The 20,648-nt window shown below is 38.2% G+C and overlaps 1 protein-coding gene across 2 annotated transcripts in view; it reads right to left on the reverse strand.

Annotated features, from left to right (window-relative positions):
• VEGFC (vascular endothelial growth factor C) overlaps positions 1 to 20,648 on the reverse strand; it is a 111,291-nt gene that overhangs the window by 33,610 nt on the left and 57,033 nt on the right. Inside the window, exons 1-3 of one of the 2 annotated variants that reach the window (XM_058719927.1) lie at positions 14,963 to 14,982; positions 3,382 to 3,595; positions 1,756 to 1,946 (exon numbers count right to left, since the gene is read on the reverse strand). In XM_058719927.1, the coding sequence (XP_058575910.1) occupies positions 1,756 to 1,946; positions 3,382 to 3,535 (345 nt within the window). In that variant the 5' untranslated portion in view covers positions 3,536 to 3,595; positions 14,963 to 14,982. Of the gene's footprint in view, positions 1 to 1,755; positions 1,947 to 3,381; positions 3,596 to 14,962; positions 14,983 to 20,648 lie in introns of those variants that run through there. The other variant, XM_058719926.1, reaches the window with a different exon arrangement.

Consider the following 20,648-nt stretch of genomic DNA (forward strand, 5'->3'; position numbering starts at 1 on the left):
AAATCAGTAGCATTTTATTCCGAACAGTATACAGTAAATGTACGGTTCTCAGCTACCAAATTTCTAATCACTGTTTGATGAAGGAGGGGAATGAGTGAAAAAGAGGTGCTGTGCTCAAACACACGATGATGTGTTATTCCATTCAAATATCAGAATTTTATCAAGCACTGGAATGTTATGCTATGGCCCACAAACAAACATTGTACTGATTAAGTTTCTAAATGCGTGACTATATTTAGGAGTATGCTGCTTCATCAAGAATAAATGAAGTCCTTCTGGCTGTGCTTAATTATGATAACAGGGAGGACGCCAGGCCCCAATGCATCACCTTTTCATTTTTGTTTTTAGTCTTTAGAGTTTAGGCAGAGGTAAACTGAATAGAAAACACAGTTTGATAATTTTTGTTTCCTCCTGCAAGTCTTAGTATCTGAAACAGCTGGTTCCTTCAGCAGGTGTATGAGCAATAAAAAGAAATACGATTGTTTTTTTTTTTTCAAAAAGGCAATTTAACTTTCATTTCCGCTTAGTTCTATCAAAATAAGAGATTTTATTAGTGCGATCCAAACTTCTGAGCAGCAAGGTCTATACGAGAAGAAGCCTCTCTTACACGGGTTCCAAGTAAAGACATTATCTGACTAAAAGCGTGACCCTGTTATCATTCCACACTGTACAAATCACACCGAGCATCCCGTTTTTTGAAGTTATTTTTCACTTTAAAAGTCAGAGTCCAGTTCTTGGGGTGCCTGGGTGGCTCAGTCGGTCGAGAGCCCGACTCTTAGTTTCGGCTCAGGTCATGATCTCACGGTGTGTGAGTTCAAGCCCCGCGTCGGGCTCCGCGCTCGACAGAGCAGAGCCTGCCGGGGATTCTCTCTCTCTCCCTCTCTCTCTGCTCCTCCCCCACTCACTCTCTCTGTCTCCCTCTCAAAAATAAATAAATAAAACTGAAAAAAAAACAAGTCAAAGTACAGTTCTGGATGTAGCCAGGCTGCCTGTGTTATTCCACCTCCCAAAATGGATCAGAAAAGCCTTTTAGGCAAACACGGTTTTGTCGTTCGGGGAGTCTGCCTCGGCCCGGCCCAGGCCCCGGGCTTCTCCAGACATCTCTGTGCAGAGGCCAGTGGCTCACACCCCTTCAAACAACACCCCGTGGCCACCACCGGCGCCCAGACGTGCCCTCTGACGGCCAGCCGCCTCCTCCACGGCCGACCCGCGGTGCAGGTGAGCGCATCCGCCTCCCGAGATCCCGGCACCCAACCTTAAGATACGTTTCTGGGCTGTCTGTTCGAAGCCTCCCGTCTCGTGTGATGGGACCTCACAGGTAACTCAGAATCCATGAGACTGAGCGGCAGACCATTTCCTTTCCTTCCTAGATGAACACAATTCAGCTCAGGGTGCCGGCTCGTCTCCGTATTACGCCTGTTGCACAGAACACCCACCCGCATTTCAGCATGTATCTTGAACGTGTAACTCGTGCTGTGTCTCTGTCATCGGAAGACTCACGCACCTGACAGTCGTTTCATTGCCAAAGGAAAGTAGCTGGGTCTCTCTCTCTCTCTCTCTCTCTCTCTCTCAGACACGCACTCGTACGTGTGTTTATTCTCGGCTACCGCTACCACGAACAGGGTTCCTCAGGCATCAGTTACTTTCTCTGTGAGACTGTACCATCCAAACCGCGGGGCCCTGAGAAATGAACTTCATTCCCAGCGAGAATGTCGGCGGCTGCGGAGGGCAGAGCCCCGGCACCCACCCACCTACCGTCTTGCTGAGGTAGCTGGTGCTGCTGTTCATGCACTGCTGGCCCTCACTGTTGCAGCAGCCCCCACATCTGTAGGCGGACACACACGGGGGTTTAAAGAAGGCGTTTGTCGCCGCTCCGAACTCCTTCCCCACATCTATACACACCTCGCGCGGCAGGCACTGAGTCTTCCTCCACTCGCTGTCAATACCTGCCGGGTCACAGGGAAGGCCGTGAGTCACAACGAAGCCAGCGAGGGCCAGAAGCCTCTGGCAGTCGCCAGCGGCTTTCCATTTCAGAGTTCCAGACTTAAGCGCGAGATGTAACGTTACAAAAATATAGGAGGACTCGACGGGATCCTAAGCTGCCCCGTGACCTGGAATATGATACGGTATTTCACGGGGCGCCTACGGATATTTTCCTTGACACACGGATCTCTCCAGCCGTGTAACAAGCTAAAATTAGGACTATGCTTTCTTGAAACGACACCGATTTTCTACAGCACTTGTGCTCGGTTTTCTTTGCTTGAGAAGATGAAAATTTAATCATTTGCAGGACCCGCGGAGAGGAAGTCACGTTCTTCGGCTATAGCACGGACTATTTTTGTGGTCTCCGAGCAAATATGAACGTGACTTAATTTTTCTTTTTAAACTGAGATAGAAATGAGAAAATGGCTATGGGTTTGGACTGCGTTCAGAGATGGTTTTCAGGCAGGCTGCTTGGCAGCTTTGGGTAATGTCATGGCCGTGGCTACTTGAAACGCAGGGGTATGTGCCATCAAGTGGGGCCTGGATCCTGAACTAAGTGCTTTCGGGAAAGTCTAATTTTTCTGTTCCTTTGATACTCTCTCTTGGAATTCTGTTTACAGTGGGTGAGTGGGTTGGCCATAGCACTGCTGACCTTTTAACTGCTGCATTATAGGTGACGTACTTCTTACATGTTTTAGCTTATTTTTCCCTATTTGCCCTCAAGTAAAATTTTTAGAAAAAAAGCGTGGAAGCTATTGGTTACTCAACCGTGAAGCCATGCTGTGTGTGTTTGTTTTGGGAATAAATTGCAATCTCAAACCTTGAGAGCGATTCATATCTAACAACCGAAGGGACTTATTTTTTTAAAAGTAGCCCACCAATTTATACCATGCCACTTTACCCGGCATCGTAATTTTTTGTGACTCTTTCTGCTAGATCTTTTAGTAGCTTTCCCAGAGTCCAGCTATCAAGAAACAAGGCAAGAAGAAGTCATTGGAAAGATGATTTGGGGTGATTTAGAAATTCAGCATTTCTGAATCCAAATCAAAGAATTTCTGTGCAATTATTTTGTAAGACATAGAATGCTTAAATGCTTGCAGAGTGTGTAAAATATATCTTCACCTTTTGAAAATTTTGCATTGGGATATCACCTCAATTGAAAAAAAAACGTGTTGATATGCATCCACATTTCTATTCTTTATATTTCGAGAAATCCTCTTAACCACTCACAGTGAAGTCATAAAACGCTATATTTTGAAAACCTTTATTTCTGTTGTCTGCTTTCAGCCCTAAAGGGCTTTAGTGGTACAAACACTGAAATTAAAAAGAAAGAAAACAGACTAGCAGCTTTCACTGGGCTGACTGAAGCTTATCAAATATTTTTCTTCCCATGCTTACTTTTCAAGATCTCCGCATTATAATGTGCTGCAGCAAATTTTACAGTGTCTTCTGTTCTTGCATTGATGTTGGGCTGTTCTTTATTATGTTGCCAGCCGCCTTTCCTTAACTGACACTTGTACATTTTCCAATATTCTGGGTAGAGTACGGTCATGAGTTCATCGACACTGGACACGGACCGCAGTCGCTCCTCCAGCTCTTTGCCGGCATATGCCTATCAAAGAAACACGCAAGATCGGTCATTTCTCAGATTAGGGGATTTGGAAATAATGCACGCAAAAAACCTGTAGGTTTAGTGTTACGTATGCCAGATCCTTATTAAAAATCAGGGTGCCTGGGGCTCCTGGGTGGCTCAGTTGGTTAAGCGTCCGACTTCAGCTCAGGTCATGATCTCACAGTTGGTGAGTTCGAGCCCTGCGTCGGGCTCTGTGCTGACAGCTCAGAGCCTGGAGCCCACTTCGAGTTCTGTCTCTCCCTCTGTCTCTGTTACTGACCTGCCCTGCTCACACACTCTCTCTCTCTCAAAAATCAATAAACATTAAAAAAAATTTTTAAAAATCAGGGCGCCTGGGTGGCTCAGTCAGTTAAGTGTCTGACTCTTGGTTTCAGCTCAGGTCACGATCTCATGGTTCGTGGGATCCAGCCTCATGTTGGGCTCTGCGCTGACAGCACAGAGGCTGCTTTGGATTCTCTCTCTCCCCACTTCCCCTCCCCCCTCCTCACTCTCTCAAAATAAATTTAAAAAATTTAAAAAATATATTATCAATTATCCCTGAGTTTTAACTTTTCTTGGTAAAATTATATTCATATTTTAATTTGAATCAATACCACAATTAAAAATGAAATTAAGTACCACAACCAAATTTGGAAAATATATATTTGGGTCTTAAGACAAAAATTTTGTGAGACATAATTTTAAAAACAATTTCTAAAGTAGCCTGTTCGATATACAGTTTTACCTAATCGGCAAACTTTAAGTTGGAAAATTTATTCAAGCTCGTATTAGCCTTCAGTACATATAAACCGTAGTCCGCTGTAATCCTTTGCTTCACTTTTAATTACCAGCATCAATATAATATAATTAAGCAGGATGCTTGGAATTAGGAATCTAATTTTACAGAAGTTACTTTAGAATAAATAATCCCATGAAGAAAGGGATTTCAACAAAAGTATCACATTTAGGTATGTATTTTGGTAGAACCTCCAAGTATTCCCAAAAATGTTGACACTGAAGATTTATTTTGCTACGAAAAAGACATGAAACAATCCAGAGAAGGTGAATTCTGCTTATACGTGATTGTCTACATTAGTGTATCCAATTAAGTTGAACTTTCCAAGTTATATTCAGGTAGTTACTGGGGCATCTGAGTGGCTCAGCTGGTTAAGTGTCCCATTTGGGCTCAGGTCATAATCTCACAGTTTGTGGGTTTGAGCCCTGCACTGGGATCTGTGCAGGCTGGTGATGTGGAGCCTGCTTGGGATTCTCTCTCCGTCCCCCTCTCTCTCGCACACACAATCTCTCTCTCTCACAAAATAAATAAATAAACTGAAAACAATTATATTCAGGTATTTACCATAGCTATGAAAAACAACAGTTTTCTAAATCATACTTTGAAATTTGGGGAAAATGGGCCATTATTTAACTTTGTATACAAAGTGAACTACAACATCAGAAGTTTAGTTTATGCTTTCATAAATATGGAGGTCTAAATATGGAAGTAAACACTTCGGACATTGGTTCTTCAAGTGGGGCGTGCACAGGGGTCAGCCGGAGAGCTGTTCAATGCAGGAACTGCCCCGCCTGTCTCAGATGGAGGTCAACAGTCCACATTCTAGCAGGTTACAGGTTTCTCCTTTCTAATTTCTGATGTACAAAATTGAAATATTTGCTTTGAAAAATCAAAATACTATTTAATTGAAAGTCTTTTCACCATTACTTTGAATAATCAAAGTTATTCTGATGTAGGTGCTATTTGTACTGTGTTTTGAGAAACAGCATCTAACATGATTTCCTTTTATCATTATAGAGCCTCCTAGGCAGTAGATTATGAAATGTGTTCCTTTCTTTTAGATAATAAAATTGGCTATTAATTTCAGGATTTTCCCTTTCTTCATTAATTGTGTAATTGGGGCATATCACTTAATGTCTTTAGGTCTTTGTTTTAAAAATACCGATATTAAACCATTACCTTCTGGGATATGTAGTAGGGTGATTGCTGACATGCCAGGCAGCTATACCCAGAGTAATTCCATTGGCAACATGGCGGGTGGGGATGGACAGATCCCAGCTTAAGCGAAAGTGACCACATATCCTCACACAGTCTCTCAACTCTTAATGAAATATTTGTCTCAAGAAAATCTCACACATGACACGGCATTCAAGACTCAAAATGTGTCGTAATGGAAAAGGATTGCAACTGGAAGGAAAGTTTGCAGAAGTACATGGGCCAATGTAGGGTCATTGCTACCAGAAGTGAAATGCTATGGATGGGTTTCTGGCTGCCTCTGCTTGCTTGAATAGCCCTTGAACCAACAGAAGCAGCATGGGTCTGTGTGACTGGTGGGTCCCCGGGATTCTTTTCTCCAAAATTCGGCCAGAAATAAAGTCAGGATGTGACCTCAGCTGATCACATGAATCTCACAGGCACAGGCATGGGTGTGCACTCTGCCAGGAAGGGCTGTGGGACCACACTCCAGTGTTACACGCCACAATGAAATGTGCACCCCAGGCCATTAAGATAAAAGGTAGTGGCAAGGAGGGACTTCCAATTAAGTTATTATTTTAAGTTTTCATTTGTACTTCAAATTAAGAAGGGAAAATAACAGGGATGCCTGGGTGGCTCATTCAGTTAAGTGTCCGATTCCTGATTTCAGCTCAGGTCATGATCTCCTGGTTTGGGAGTTCGAGCCCCATGTGGAGCTCTGCACTGGCAGTGTGGAGCCTGCTTGGGATTGTCACTCTCCTCTCTCTCTCTCTGCCTCTCCCCTGCCTGTGCTTTCTTTCACTCTCAAAATAAATAAAAAGAAGGGAAAATAACAATACTTGTATCTATGACAGAAAACACTGTCACTCAGTAGACAAATAGGAGAAAAATATAAGCATAGCATTCCAAATAGAAAAAATGCAATATAAAAAAAATTGAGAAAAGAACCTAAAACCGAACCACAACAAAGGACTAGAAAATGAAAGTTATATTTAAGCTCTTAGGCTGAAAAAAGGCCTTTCTGAAGGTGAATATAAAAATAAAATGTAAACTATCTGTATGGTAGCAAATGCTGCAAGCTAAATAAAAGACAGTAAAGTAGAAAAACTATTTGCAATATACAGGACAGATGGAGAAGGACTAGTATTCTTAAAATATCGCGTGAACATGTTAATGACAAAAAAGTAAACAGGTACTTCAGTAGAAAAATGGGCAAAGATGTAAAATGGAATATTCACTAAGAACATATTAATTTGTTTTTGGTGATGGTAAAAAGCAGGAAGCTATAGTTTTTTTCAATCCTGGTGGGAGTATAAATTTGTACAGCTATTTAAGGCAAACGTGTTATTTCAAATTGAAAGGATTTAAAAAATACCTTCATTTTATACGGCACATTCACTTTGGAATTAAAATTTCCGGCCAACAGAAGTGAGAATATAATTATGCCAGATGTATGTACAACTTCATCATGGGGCTGTCTATCATTATGAATGTGAAAAACAATCTATACAGATAATAATAAAAGGATATATTAAATAACATATAGCACAAACAGCAATTAGCACAGAAATGTAATAAAATGACATTATAAAATGATACATAACTGAGACATGTAAAGAGGTTCATAAATACTTTATGAAGTACAGTATACAGTTTATACACAGTACGCACATTGTTTATACCTGTAGTACAGTCTTTTTTACAAAACCGAATTTATGTAGAGATAGTATGCATATGTGTGTGTTTATAGACAAGAGTAAAAAATGCAGCAAAAATAGATCTATCTTTCCATCTATCTATACATATCCTCTCCAAATTACAGGATGTAAGGTATTATGTCCTTCTTCATATATTTACGTACTTTAAATTTTAAAAAAATGTACATATATAACTTTTACTAGCAGAATGAAAATTTAAAAGTAATCATCTTGGGGCGCCTGGGTGGCTCAGTCAGTTAAGCGTCCGACTTCAGCCCGAGTCATGATCTCGCGGTGAGTTCGAGCCCCGCGTCGGGCTCTGTGCTGACAGCTCAGAGCCTGGAGCCTGCTTCTGATTCTGTGTCTCCCTCTCTTTCTGCCCCTCCCCTACTCATGTTCTGTCTCTCTCTCAGAAATAAATAAACATTAAAAAAAAATTTTTAAAAAAAGTAATCATCTTGGGGCATCTGGGTGGTTCAGTCGGTTAAGTGTCTGACTCTTGATTTTGGCTCAGGTCATGATCCCATGGTCATGAGATATGGTGCCCTGGGTCAGGCGCCATGGAGCCTGCTTAATATGGTCTCCCTCCCTCTCTCTGCCCTCCCCTGCTTGTACTCTCTTTCTTTAAAAAAAAATAATAGGAGCCTCTGGGCAGCTCAGTCACTTAACCACCTGACTTTGACTCAGGTCATGATCTTGCTGTTGGTGGGTTTGAGCCCCGTGTTGGGCTCTGCTCTAACAGTTCACAGCCTACTTGGGATTCTTTCTCTCTCCCTTTCTCTCTGCTTCTCCCCCACTTGCGCTTTCTCTCTCTTTCAAAATAAATAAATAAACTTAATTTTTTTAAATAATAATAATAACAATAATAAAGAAAATAAAAATAATCATCTTTAAGTGTACTGGCAGGGCACAGTATCAGCAGTTAGTTCAGCCTTCATTGGCTTTACTCTTTTGTCTCCACAGAGCGTGACTTTCAAATATTACCTAATGTATAGCAACCACTGCCAAAAGCAGAAGCTATGACAGACAAAATGGTATAAAAATAGCTTGATACTGAGCAATTAATTGACTTATTCCCATTAGACTTCAGTCATTGTATCTGTGTAAGAAAAAGAAGCTATCCAGATTTCCATCCTGGCTAAAGACCTTACTTAATGGAGTATCATTAGATTTCATTTGAGTCTCCCTTTGCTCTGTAAAATGGGAATGATGATACCTTCTTCACAGAATTTTTATGATGATCCAAACAGACATTTGCTATAGAAGTATCAAATCTTACAGTTAAGGGTGGAATTACTTGTCATTATAACATCATTAGAGATGAAACAGTACAGAAACTGTTTTTTAGATAAATTGAAATTTTTACTCAGTTTTGGACTATAATTCTCATTATTGTACCAGTTCTGGGACGATATTTCTTTTCCTCTGTCTTCTCCATTTTTGTTCTAAATAAGCAGCAACCTAGGAATTCAGCATCGTCGGCTAAGTGACAGGGCTATTGAGTGAATCCAGAGAAGACCCAAATATTAAGATTAGATAATACCAGCTCACCATGGTATCTTCATATTCTACTTTCAATATTAGAAGGGGGCCCAGTAACCTAGAATGAGTTCTGAACCTGGGACGCATTCAAATCTTTCAAGTAGAAGTCAAGTAAAAGTCAAGTTCTTTCTCAAAGCTTGCTTTCTTTTTCTTTCTTTCTTTTTCTTTCTTTCTTTCTTTCTTTCTTTCTTTCTTTCTTTCTTTCTTTCTTTCTTTCTTTCTTTTTTCTTTCTTTCTTTCTTTCTTTCTTTCTTTCTTTCTTTCTTTCTTTCTTTCTTTCTTTCCTTCCTTCCTTCCTTCCTTCCTTCCTTCCTTCCTTTAAATGTTTCTTAATTTTTGAGAGAGGGAGAGAGTGAACAGGGGAGGAGCAGAGAGATAGGGAGACAGAATCTGAAGCAGGCTCCAGGCTCTGAGCTGTCAACACTGAGCCCAACGTGGGGCTCAAACTCACAAGCCGCGAGATCATGACCTGAGATGAAGTCAGATGCTTAACCAACTGAACCACCCAGGCACCCCTCAAAGCTTTCTTTTTTTTTGGTGGGGGGAGGAGCCTGGGTGGCTCAGTTGGTTAAGCGTCCGACTCTTGATATGGGCTCAGGTCATGATCTCTTTGTTTATAGGATTGAGCCCCCCGGCTCTGTGTTGGCATTGCGTAGCCTGCTGGGGATTCTCTCTCTCCCTCTCTCTCTGCCCCTACCCTGCTTGTACTCTCTCTCTCTCAAAATAAATAAATATTTTTTAAAAACTAAAAACTTTTTTTTTTTAAATTGCAATATAATTAACATACAATGTTATATTAGTTTCAGGAGTGCAACATAGTGATTCAACCGTTCTTTCCATTACTCATTGGTCACCACAGTAAGTGTAGTCACCATCTGTCACCAGATAATGTTATCACAGTATTACTGACTATATTCCCATGTGTTGTTTCAATCTCCATGACTTATTTATTTTATAACTGAGTTTGTATCCCTTAATCTTCTTTATCTGTTTCAACCATCCCCACACCCACCTCCCCTCTGGCAACTACCAGTTTGTTCTCTGTATTTAAGAGTGCTTGTTTTGTTTTTTAGGTCCCACATTTCCATATAAGTGAAATCATATGGTATTTGTCTTTCTCTGTCTGACTTACTGCACTCAGCATAATACCCTCTCGGTCCATCCATGTTATTGCAAATGGAAAGTTCTCATTCTTTTTTATGGCTAAGGAATACTCCGTTCAGTGTGTGTACCTCCACACATCACGTCTTTATCCACTCATCTTTTGATGGACACTTGGGTTACTTCCTTATCTTGGCTATTGTAATATTTTTTAAAAATGTTTACTTATTTCTGAGAGAGACACAGAGACAGGGCATAAGAGGGGGTGGGGCAGAGAGAGAGGGAGATACAGAATCTGAAGCAGGCTCCAGGCTCTGAGCTATCAGCACAGAGTCCTGACGCAGGACTCAAACCCACAAACTGTGAGATCATGACTTGGGCCAAAGTTGGACACTTAACCAGCTGAGACACCCAGGCGCCCCTCTTGGCTGTTGTAAATAATGCTGTAATAAACACAGGAGTACATGTATCTTTTGAAATTAGTGTTTTCATATTCTTGGGTAAAGTCCTAGAATTACTGGATCGTATGGCATTTCTCATTATTTGAGGAACCTCCATACTGTTTTCCACAGTGGTTGTACACATTTACATTCCCACCAACAGCCCACGAGGGTTCCTGTTTCTCCACATCCTCACCAACAGTTGTTATTTGTCTTTTTGATACTAGCAATCCTGACTGGTACGAGTAGTATGTCATTGTGGTTTTAATTTGCATTTCTTTGATGACTAGTGATGTCGAGCACCTTCTCATGTGTCTGTTGGCCATTTGTATGTCTTTAGAAAAATGTCTATTCAGGTCCTCTTTCCATTTTATTAATCAGATTGATTTTTTATGGTATTGAGTTGTATAAGGTGTTCATATATATTGAATATTAATCCCTTATCAAATATATCATTTGCAACTATCTTCTCCCACTCAGAAAGTTGCATTTTCATTTTGTTGATGATTTCTTTTGCTGTGCAAAATCTTTATTTTGGTGTAGTTCCAATAGTTCCCTTTTTGCTTTTGTTTCTCTTGCCTGAGGAGACGTATCCATAAATATGTGGCTGTGGCTGACGTCCAAGAGATTACTGCCTAGGTTTTCTTTTTGGAGTTTGACGGTTTTAGGTCTTACGCTTAAATCTCCAATCCATTTTGAATTTGTTTTTGTATATGGCATAAGAAAGGGGTCTGATTTCATTCTTTTGCAGGTAGCTCTTCAGTTTTCCCAACACCACTTGTTGAAGAGACTTTTTCTCCGTTGCATATTTTTGCCTACTTTGTCATAAATGAATTGACCATATAACTGTGGGTTTATTTCTGGATTCTCTATTCTGTTCCATTGGTCTATGGGTCTATTTTTGTGCCAGTACTGCACTGTTTCGATTAGGTTACTATAGCTCTGTGGTACATCTTGAAGCCTGGGATTGTGATACCTCCAGGTTTGTTATTTCTCAAGATTGCTTTAGCTATTTGAATTCTTTTGTGGTTCCATACAAATTTTAGGACAAATTTATTTGTCATAGTTCTGTGAAAAATGCTATTGGTGTTTTGATAGAAATTGAACTGAACATGTAGATTTCTGGGTAGTATAGACATTTTAACAATATTAATTCTTCCAACCAATGAATATGGAATGTCTTTCCATTTGTTTGTGTCATCTTCAATTTCTTTCATTGATATTGTAGTTGTCAGAATATAGATAGGTCTCTCTCCTCCTTGGTTACATTCATACCTAGGTATCTTATTCTTTTTGGTGCCATTTTAAATGGGATTATTTTCTTAATTTCTCTTTCTGCTATTTTGTTACTAGTGTATAGAAATGAAACACATTTTTGTATATTAATTTTGTATTCTGTGACTTTTCTGAATTCATTTATCAGTTTTAATAGTTTTTTGGTGGAGTCTTCAGGGTTTTCTATATATAATATGTCATCTGCAAATTGTGATTATTTCTTCCTTACCAATGTGGATAGCTTTGTTTCTTTTTCTTGTCTGATTGTGTTGGCTAGGATTTCCATTACTATGTAGAATAAAAATATTGAGAGTGGGCATTCTTGTCTTGTTTTTGATTTTAGAGGAAATGCTCTCAGTTTTTCACCACTGAGTATGATGTTAGCTGTGGGTTTTATATATACAGCCTTTATTATGTTGAGGTATGTTCCCTCTAAACCAATTTTGTTGAGAATTTTTATCATGAATTGAATGCTGTATTTTGTCATAGGCTTTTCCAACATCTATTGAGATGATCATAAAGTTTTAACCTTTCCTCTTGTTAATGTGACATATCACATTGATTGACTTATGAATACTGAACCACCCTTGTATCCCTGGAATAAATCATACCTGACCATGGTGAATTATCCTTTTAATGTGTTGTTGAATTTTGTTTGCTATTTTGTTGAGGAATTTTGCATCAGAGATATTGGCCTGTAGTTCTGTTGTTTGTTTGTTTATTTTTGGAGTGTCTTTATAATCAGGGTAATACTGACCTTGTAGAATAAATTTGGAAGTTTTCCTTCCCCTTATATTTTTTGGAATAGTTTGAGAAGAACAAATGTTAACTCTTCTCCAAAATTTGGAAGCATTAATCTGTGAAGCCATCTGGTCCTGGACTTTCATTTATTGGGAGCTTTTTGATTACCAATTTAATTTCATTACTAGCAATCTGTATCAAAGTTTCTACTACTTATTCATTTCTAGAAGATGCATATTTCTAGGAATGTATCCATTTCTTCCTGGTTGTCCAGTTTATTGATAAATAATTTTTCATAATATTCTCTTATAATTCTTTGTATTTCCGTGGAGTTTGTTCTTATTTCTCCTTCTTCAATTCTGATTTTATTTATTTGAGTCCTCTCTCTTTTTCTCTTGATGAATCTGGCTAAATATTTTCAATTTTGCTTATCTTTTCAAAGAATCAGTTCTCAGTTTCACTGATTATTATTGTTTTGTCTTTTCTTCCTTTGCTTCTCCTTTAATCTTTAAAACTTCACTCCTACTAGCATTGAGCTTTGTTCCTCTTGTTCTGGCTCCTTCAGGTGTAAGGTTAGGTTGTTTATTTGAGAATTTTCTTGTTTCTCAAGGTAGGCCTGCATTGCTATATGTAAATGCTTTCTTGAGTGTTTATGTTCACCAGTGTTTTCCAGCATTTTGAAGTCATTTGCTTGAATGGTTGACATATTCCTTTTATTTTCCAAAGCAATGTGGTATGTCTTAAAATAGAAAGTGTTTTAAAAACGGATATTCAACTGTAATAAAAAGCTTCAAGTAATCTAAAGATAAATCTGGTTTTGTATTCTGTTCTGGAGGGCTCAATTAGGAGGTTCTAGTGATGACTCTTATCTAACGTTCAGCAGGTACACATTTGCAAAGAGCAACCTACGTGACAATCAGTGGAGGATATTGAGGTGCTGTGGAAGTCAAGCTGAGTGTGCAGTGTCAAAGGCACGTACCTAAAACACATTCCCTTCTTAATGTAACAGGAGAATGATGATTCCAGAAGTGACACGATGAGAACAAACTTTGGGGGTTTACCTGCAATCTGTAAACCCACTTCATTATAAAGAATCATAACATGAAATGAACACTTGAGGTAGCATCGGCTGTGGACCCTAATTGACTTTACATTGTACACATATGGCTTACAAAATCTAGATTTCCTCTTGCTTCTCTGTGTTGACTAGGGGCGGTTCAGATGTCTGTTTGGGAGAAATCACGAGGGCACAGAGGTTGTCCTTCCTTCCCCCAAATGTAACAACCCAGAGAGTCAATGATAAGTAGGAAGTCACCTAGGATTGTCAGTAATGGCCTGGCATTTGTCAATGAGTAGAAATAAGTTAAAAAAAAAATCCCACCAATCCAATGTCAATAATCCCTTCAAACAACAATCTTAAATTATTGCTACACTATATATAAATTTGGTACTCATTTGATTTATGAAGCTGAAAATTCATGAGGAAATGGACATATTTTAATTATGGAAAATTTTCTTTCGCTTAAAAGGATATACTCTTATCAAATCGTAATCATCAGAACTGAAAGAGTGGGCACGGGTCCATCCATCAAAGATAGGTTTGGTCACACTAGTGTATTTTCATGAAGCAGCTAAAATGGTCATAGGCAATTTGTTTAGTTGTCCAATATATTTATATTTGGGGGGAGAGGAGATAACTTACTATGCAAACTGGAAAATAAGAGATACTTACATTTTTTTCTTTAAATGTATTATCTTTAAAAAAGTCTGGCTTAAGTAATATATTTTTTAAAATGTACATTTTCATGGATAATTTCATAAAACAAAGTAAAAAGAAAATCATTTGGTCAATTATCAGTTTATTAAGACAAGAAATTTACTAAAAAAGTTTAAAAGAAAGTATTTTTCATGTTATTCATCACATGCATCATTCCTTTGTCCTAAGAAACCAAATTATCAGTAAGGATCAATCTATTGTAAGGCAATTATCGAGATCAATAACTCTACACTACCATTGGCTTTTCTTTCTTTTTCTTTCTTTCTTTCTTTCTTTCTTTCTTTCTTTCTTTCTTTCTTTCTTTCCTTCCTTCCTTCCTCCCTCCCTCCTTCCCTCCCTCCCTCCTTCCCTCCCTCCCTCCTTCCCTCCCTCCCTCCCTTTTTTTCTTTCTTTGGAAATAAGGTCAGATCCAATCATTAGAATAAGTAGTTGTTGAAATCATTCTTCCCCTAACATAACAAAGGAACTTGCTTATTCAGTCCTTCTTAACAGTGGCGGTTGCAGGACATGTGAACTGTGAGTTGTTCTGTTTCCTTCAGATAACTATCCACGCTAGGCAAATTTGGAAGTCTTACAATTATATTTCGATTAATGAAAAATACCTTTTTAAAGCAAAATCTGGGCAAGGTGCTGGAATGTAGAAGGTTTTGGATTTGAAAAATCATCTAATACATAGTTGTAAAATTTCTTTTTTAAACTCCCCCTTTAGTAGAGACTCATAAATAAATATAGAAAATCAAATGATATCCTTCTAAGGAACAGAAACTTGTAAATGTTCTAAATGACCTTAGCAAATCATTTCACCTAATGTTTCAGTGAAGGTGTCAGAGTCAGGTTCTTTCCCCCACAGGTCACCCATCATCCATGTCCACACCAACCTGATGTGCCACAGATAGGTAACCCTGGAAGCAGACATTTAAGTTTTGGTTTAATATTGGAAGTGTTTGATTGGGAGTTTTACGTTTTAATTTTTTGCCTAATCCTCCGAAAATGTTTTGTTACAAATTTTGAAAATAAAGCCATAATAAAAAATGGAATCTTTTCATATCTATTATTGATAGCATAAATTGTTTTTTCAAAAAAGAAAAGGCATCCGGGCCAGAGCACTTCTTACTAGACTCATCGCTGAAGACAAAGGAAACAAAAGCAAACATGCACTACTGGGACCTCATCAAGATAACAAACTTCTGCACAGTGAAGGAAATAATCAACTAAAAGGCAGCCTACAGAATGGGAGAAGATATTTGCAAATGGCATATCTGATAAAGGGTATCCCAAATCTATAAAGAACTTATCAAACTCAATACCCCAAAACAAACAACCCAGTTAAGAAATGGACAGAAGACACGAATAGACACTTTTCCAAGGAAGACATCCAGGTGGCTAACAGACACATGAAAATATACTCAACATCACTCATCAGCAGAGAAACACAAATCAAAATTACAATGAGATACCACCTCGTACAATGAGATACACCTCATACTTGTCAGAATGGCTAAAATTAACAACACAAGAAATAACAGGTGTTGGCAAGGATGCAGAGAAAGGGGAACCTTCTTGCACTTGTTGATGAGAATGCAAACTAATGCATCCACTCTGGAGGACAGTATGGAGGTTCCTCAAAAAACTAAAAATAGAACTACCCCACAATCTAGCAATTGCTTTAGGTATTTACCCAAAGGATACAAAAATACAGATTTGAAGGGGTACATGCACCCTGATGTTTACAGCAACAGTATCAACAATAGCCACACTATGGAGAGAGCCAAAATGTCCATCAACTAATGAATGGATAAAGAAGTCGTGGTATACATATATGATGGAATATTACTCAGCCACCAAAAAAATGAAATCTTGCCATTTGCAACAACATGGATGGAGCTAGAATGTGTTACTGTAAGTGAAATAAGTCAATCAGAGAAAGACAAACACTATATGATTTCACGCATATGTGGAATATAAAAAACAAAACAGATGAACATATGAGGAGTGGGGGAAAAAAAGAGAAGAGAGGGAAACAAACCATAAGAAACTCTTAATGATAGAGAACCAGCTGAGGATTGACAGAGGAAGAAGGGGGAGACGGGATAGATACGTGAAGGGTACTAAGGAGGATGCTTATGATGAGCACCTGGCGTTGTATGGAACTGATATCACTGAATTCTACTCCTGAAACCAATATTGCACTGTAAGACAAGTATGTGTGGAAGCATTTAAAAAGTCACTCCTTTAGTTTATCACCTACATGAGTTAAATTAAAAAATCAAATACTGGTTTCATCATCTAAGTAGACTCTTAGAAAATATTTTAAATCTTCATTTCCTCTGTTACAGCTGAGACAACTTTCTAATTTAATGCCAAAGTAGGCAGTCAGATCTGCATAATGCACACACTGGATACGATCACTCTGTATACACTACTTTCCTACACACACCTTGAGAAACCTACACACACTGAGAACCACTCCTTGCCAATTATTTACAAACAGAATTGGTTTTCCTTCCTTGTAGAATGACAAAACCATTTTAGAGCTGTTAATTGCAACCTGTGTCCATATATATATATGATGGCAAAGATATCACCAGATGGATGAAGCCAAAGATAATGTTTTTACTGACAACAGGGTAATTCCAAGGAACTAAAACTTAGGACTCTAGTATTCCAATATATGCATATTGTAGAACAGTGGCTCTCCACCAGTAGGGTCATTTGGCAACATCATCTGCAGACATTTTCATTTTCAGAACTATGGGGTGATGCTCCTGGCAGTAGTTAAGAGTGCCACCAACCATTCTACAATGTACGATCCCTACAAGAAAAGGATAATCCAGGCCAGCACTCACTGGTGCTGCTGTTGGTAAACTCTGCAGCTGCGTAAGAGTGGGCTTTGTCATTTATTAGCCTCTTAAGAACATGTCAGAAGGCTGAAAATTTGCATGAATTTTACCTTTTAAAATCCCTACACACATCAGAATGAGTAAATGAACGGATCTAAAACACCACCAGCAGGTGGACTTAGTAACATTCTTAGTGAGATTTATTTATCATCCAGGGTAACATCTCATCTTTCTTTTTGCATAAGCATTTCTCAACACCATTCCTTTGTTTCATAAAGAGAAGAGAATGTACCAGTTCAGACACAGTCTTTCTAGGTAAGGAAATTCAAAACATTTCATAATATTTTCCTTTGATTGCTTTCATTTTTTTGAAGACTAAACTAATTTCAAGAACATCTGATACATTTAATTTTGAAATTAAAAAATGTAATAGGTTATTATAATATCCCTTTCCAGTACATTTTTTCTTTGCTATTTTAAAGGCCAATTTATGTTAATGCTATTTAATCTTGGAAGTAATACTAATAATGCTTTAAAAAATCTTTAATGAAGAACATTCACACAGGAGAGTGAACAAATGACACAGTTTTGATAAATTTTTACCAACTGAACATACATGTGTAATCACGCCCAGATCAAGATACAGAGCATCGACCACATTCCAGATACTTCCTTTATTCTCCTCAGTGACAATTCTCCTCCAAATATTGCCATTTTGTTACCTTTAGGCATTTCTGTTTTCTACCAACATAGTTTTTTGTCTTTTTCAACTTTACATAAGTGGTATCCAGTAACATAAAATATTTTCTGTCAGGTCCTTTTTCTCACCCTTATGTTTGTGACATTGATCTCCATTGTTTGAAGCAGCTGGTTTTCCTGCTGTGTCTTTTCTCATTGTCTGCACTGCAAGTTATTAATCTAGTCTACCCTCAGCATGTCTTGTGATGAACATAATATGCATGGGGGGGTCTATAAATAGAAACAGGAATGGCGGTTCATGAGGTATGCATATATGTAGCTTATAGTAATGGCCATTTTCCAAAATAATCTTACCAATTTACACTCCTGCAGGCTGTATATCAGAATTCCTGGTTCCATATGTTTGCCAATGACTAACGGTGTTTGGTGTTTAATTTTAGCTATTTCCATGAGGTTGTGATAATATTCTGTTGTGGTTTTAATGTGTAGCACACCTCGATGAAAATGTTGACCACTCTCATATTATTTGGATATTAGGTAATCCTCTTTGAAAAAGTACCAATTAAAAGTTTTTTATTCATTTCTGTTGGCTGTCTTATTTGTCACTGATTTGTAAGAGCTCTTAATGACCCTGGATACAAATCCTTTGTTGAATATGTGTATTGTTAACATCTTCTTCCAATACAAAACTTGTATTCTCATGCTCTCAGTGGTGTTTGCTAAGAGAAATTAAAGAAAATCCAAATAAAGGAAGAGACCTACCATGTTCACAGATTGGAACATTCAGTATCACCAATTGATAATCCTCCCCATGCCGATCTACAGTACATTAATGAAATCCCAGCAGAATTTCTTGTAGAAATTTCAAGCTGACCTCCAAGTGTGTGCAAAGAGTCAGAATAACTAATTTTATTTGGAAAAAGAAGAACAAAGTTGGAGGACTCCTATGATCAGGTCTCAAACTCTGTAGGGTAATCAGGACAGTGTGATACTGGCTTAAGAAATGACTGATAAGTTAGAATAGAGAGGGCAGAAACAAATAAAAAATCTCTGTACTGATGATCGAAAGATGTTAGACTAAAGTGCCAAGGCAAATAAACGCAGAAGGGGTAGTCCTAGGCGGTGCTAGGACAATCTGTTAATCATATGCCAATATGAAAACAGAGCAAAACCACAACCCCCAAACCCCCCAAAGCAGAAAACAAAACCACTTCCTTCTCACTAGTTTCATAAGTTAATACAAAATAGATCACGTACTTCAGGGTAAGCGTTAAAACTGCAAAATGTTTAGAACAAAATGTAGTTTCACCTTTGCAAAGTTGGATTAGGCCACAGTACCTTGGATATGATATCAAAAACACAATTTATAAAAGAAAATATGGTAGATTGGACTTTATCAAAATGGAGACTTTTGTTCTTCAAAAGATATCATTAAGAACATCAGAACACAAGCCAAACATGGAGATAAAATGTCTGAACATCACGTTGCTAATAAAGAACTTGCATCCAGAATATACATAAGAAATTTTCCAAATAAAAAAAGACAACCCAAGTTTAAAAAGGTGGGAGGCAAAAGACGTGAATAGATGTTTCTCCTAAAAAGATATTCAGATAGATAATAGGCATGTGAAACGATGGTAAGCATCATTAGTTACTAAGGTAAGTTATGCAGATCAAACCACAAACCACTAGAATGGCTATAATCCAAAAGAATCACATACCAGTACTGGTGAGGATGTGGAGAAATGACAACCCATATATTGTTCATATGAATGTACAATATGCACTCTGGAAGTTAGTTTGAAAGTTTCTTAAAGAACTGAACAAATACTTATCATATGGCCCAGAAATTCCACTGCTAGTGGAGTGTCCACACAAACACCTGTATGTGAATTGTTCACTGTCACATGATGCATAATACACCCAAACTGGAAAAAAACGTTACAAACCCGTCACCTGGCTAAATATGAGAAAAATGTGTTATATTGATATAATGGGACAACTTTCAGTTGAAAAGAATAGACTACGGATACATACTACATAACTGATGCACCTCAAAAACATTATGCTAACTGAAAAGAGCCAGACACAAAAGACTATGCAGTATATAATCCCATTTATAAGGAATTTCTGGAAATTGCAAAACTGTAGAAAGTGAACACGAATTGGTGATTACCTGAGCCTGGGTGTGGGGGCAGGGATTGACTAAACACAAGGGTGCTTTTTGGGGCAGTAAAGATAGAAAACTGGATCGTGATGGTCGCTGTAGGTCTATAAATCATGATCTACTTACAGTGAGTACATTTTATGGTATGCAAATTATTCTGCAATAAAGCTGTTAAAAAATGAGATTCTTCTCAATCTCCCCTTGTGCGGAGCACCGGGTGTTGGCAGTGGGGAATCACTATACTGCACACCTGAACTTAGTATTACACTGTATGCTAACTAAGTAGAATTTAAATACAAACTTTAAAAAATGTGATTCTTCAACAAAATGAGGGAAGAAGCCAAGAAAAAGACATACGGCCCCGGAGATTAGCAGTCGCATACTGGAAAGGCACAAAGAACTGTACAAACTGAAAATAGTGGCAGAGAGAAGCCTCCAGAAGAGAAAAAAAAGAGAGTGAGAGAAAAATATATAATTTCTAAATTAACTTCTATGTTTTGTTACCAATTTTCAGTAGACTTTTATAATTATTTTAGAATATCTGGAGAAAATTTGTGGCAGGGACAAGCAACCTATGAAATAATTATTGTACAAGAAGAAAAACTACTCAAGAGTGAATAGTACAGTGCATGAAAAAGTAAACAATGTATGTTCCACCCCAAATTTAGATGTACTGTAGCTCCTTTAAGATGATGGATGAGTAAGGGGTGCCCGGGTGGCTCAGTCCCTTAAGCGTCTGACTTCAGCTTAGGTCACAATCTCCGGGTTTATGAGTTTGAGCCCT

This window comes from Neofelis nebulosa, chromosome 3, assembly GCF_028018385.1.
Source record: "Neofelis nebulosa isolate mNeoNeb1 chromosome 3, mNeoNeb1.pri, whole genome shotgun sequence".
Lineage (NCBI taxonomy): Eukaryota > Metazoa > Chordata > Mammalia > Carnivora > Felidae > Neofelis > Neofelis nebulosa.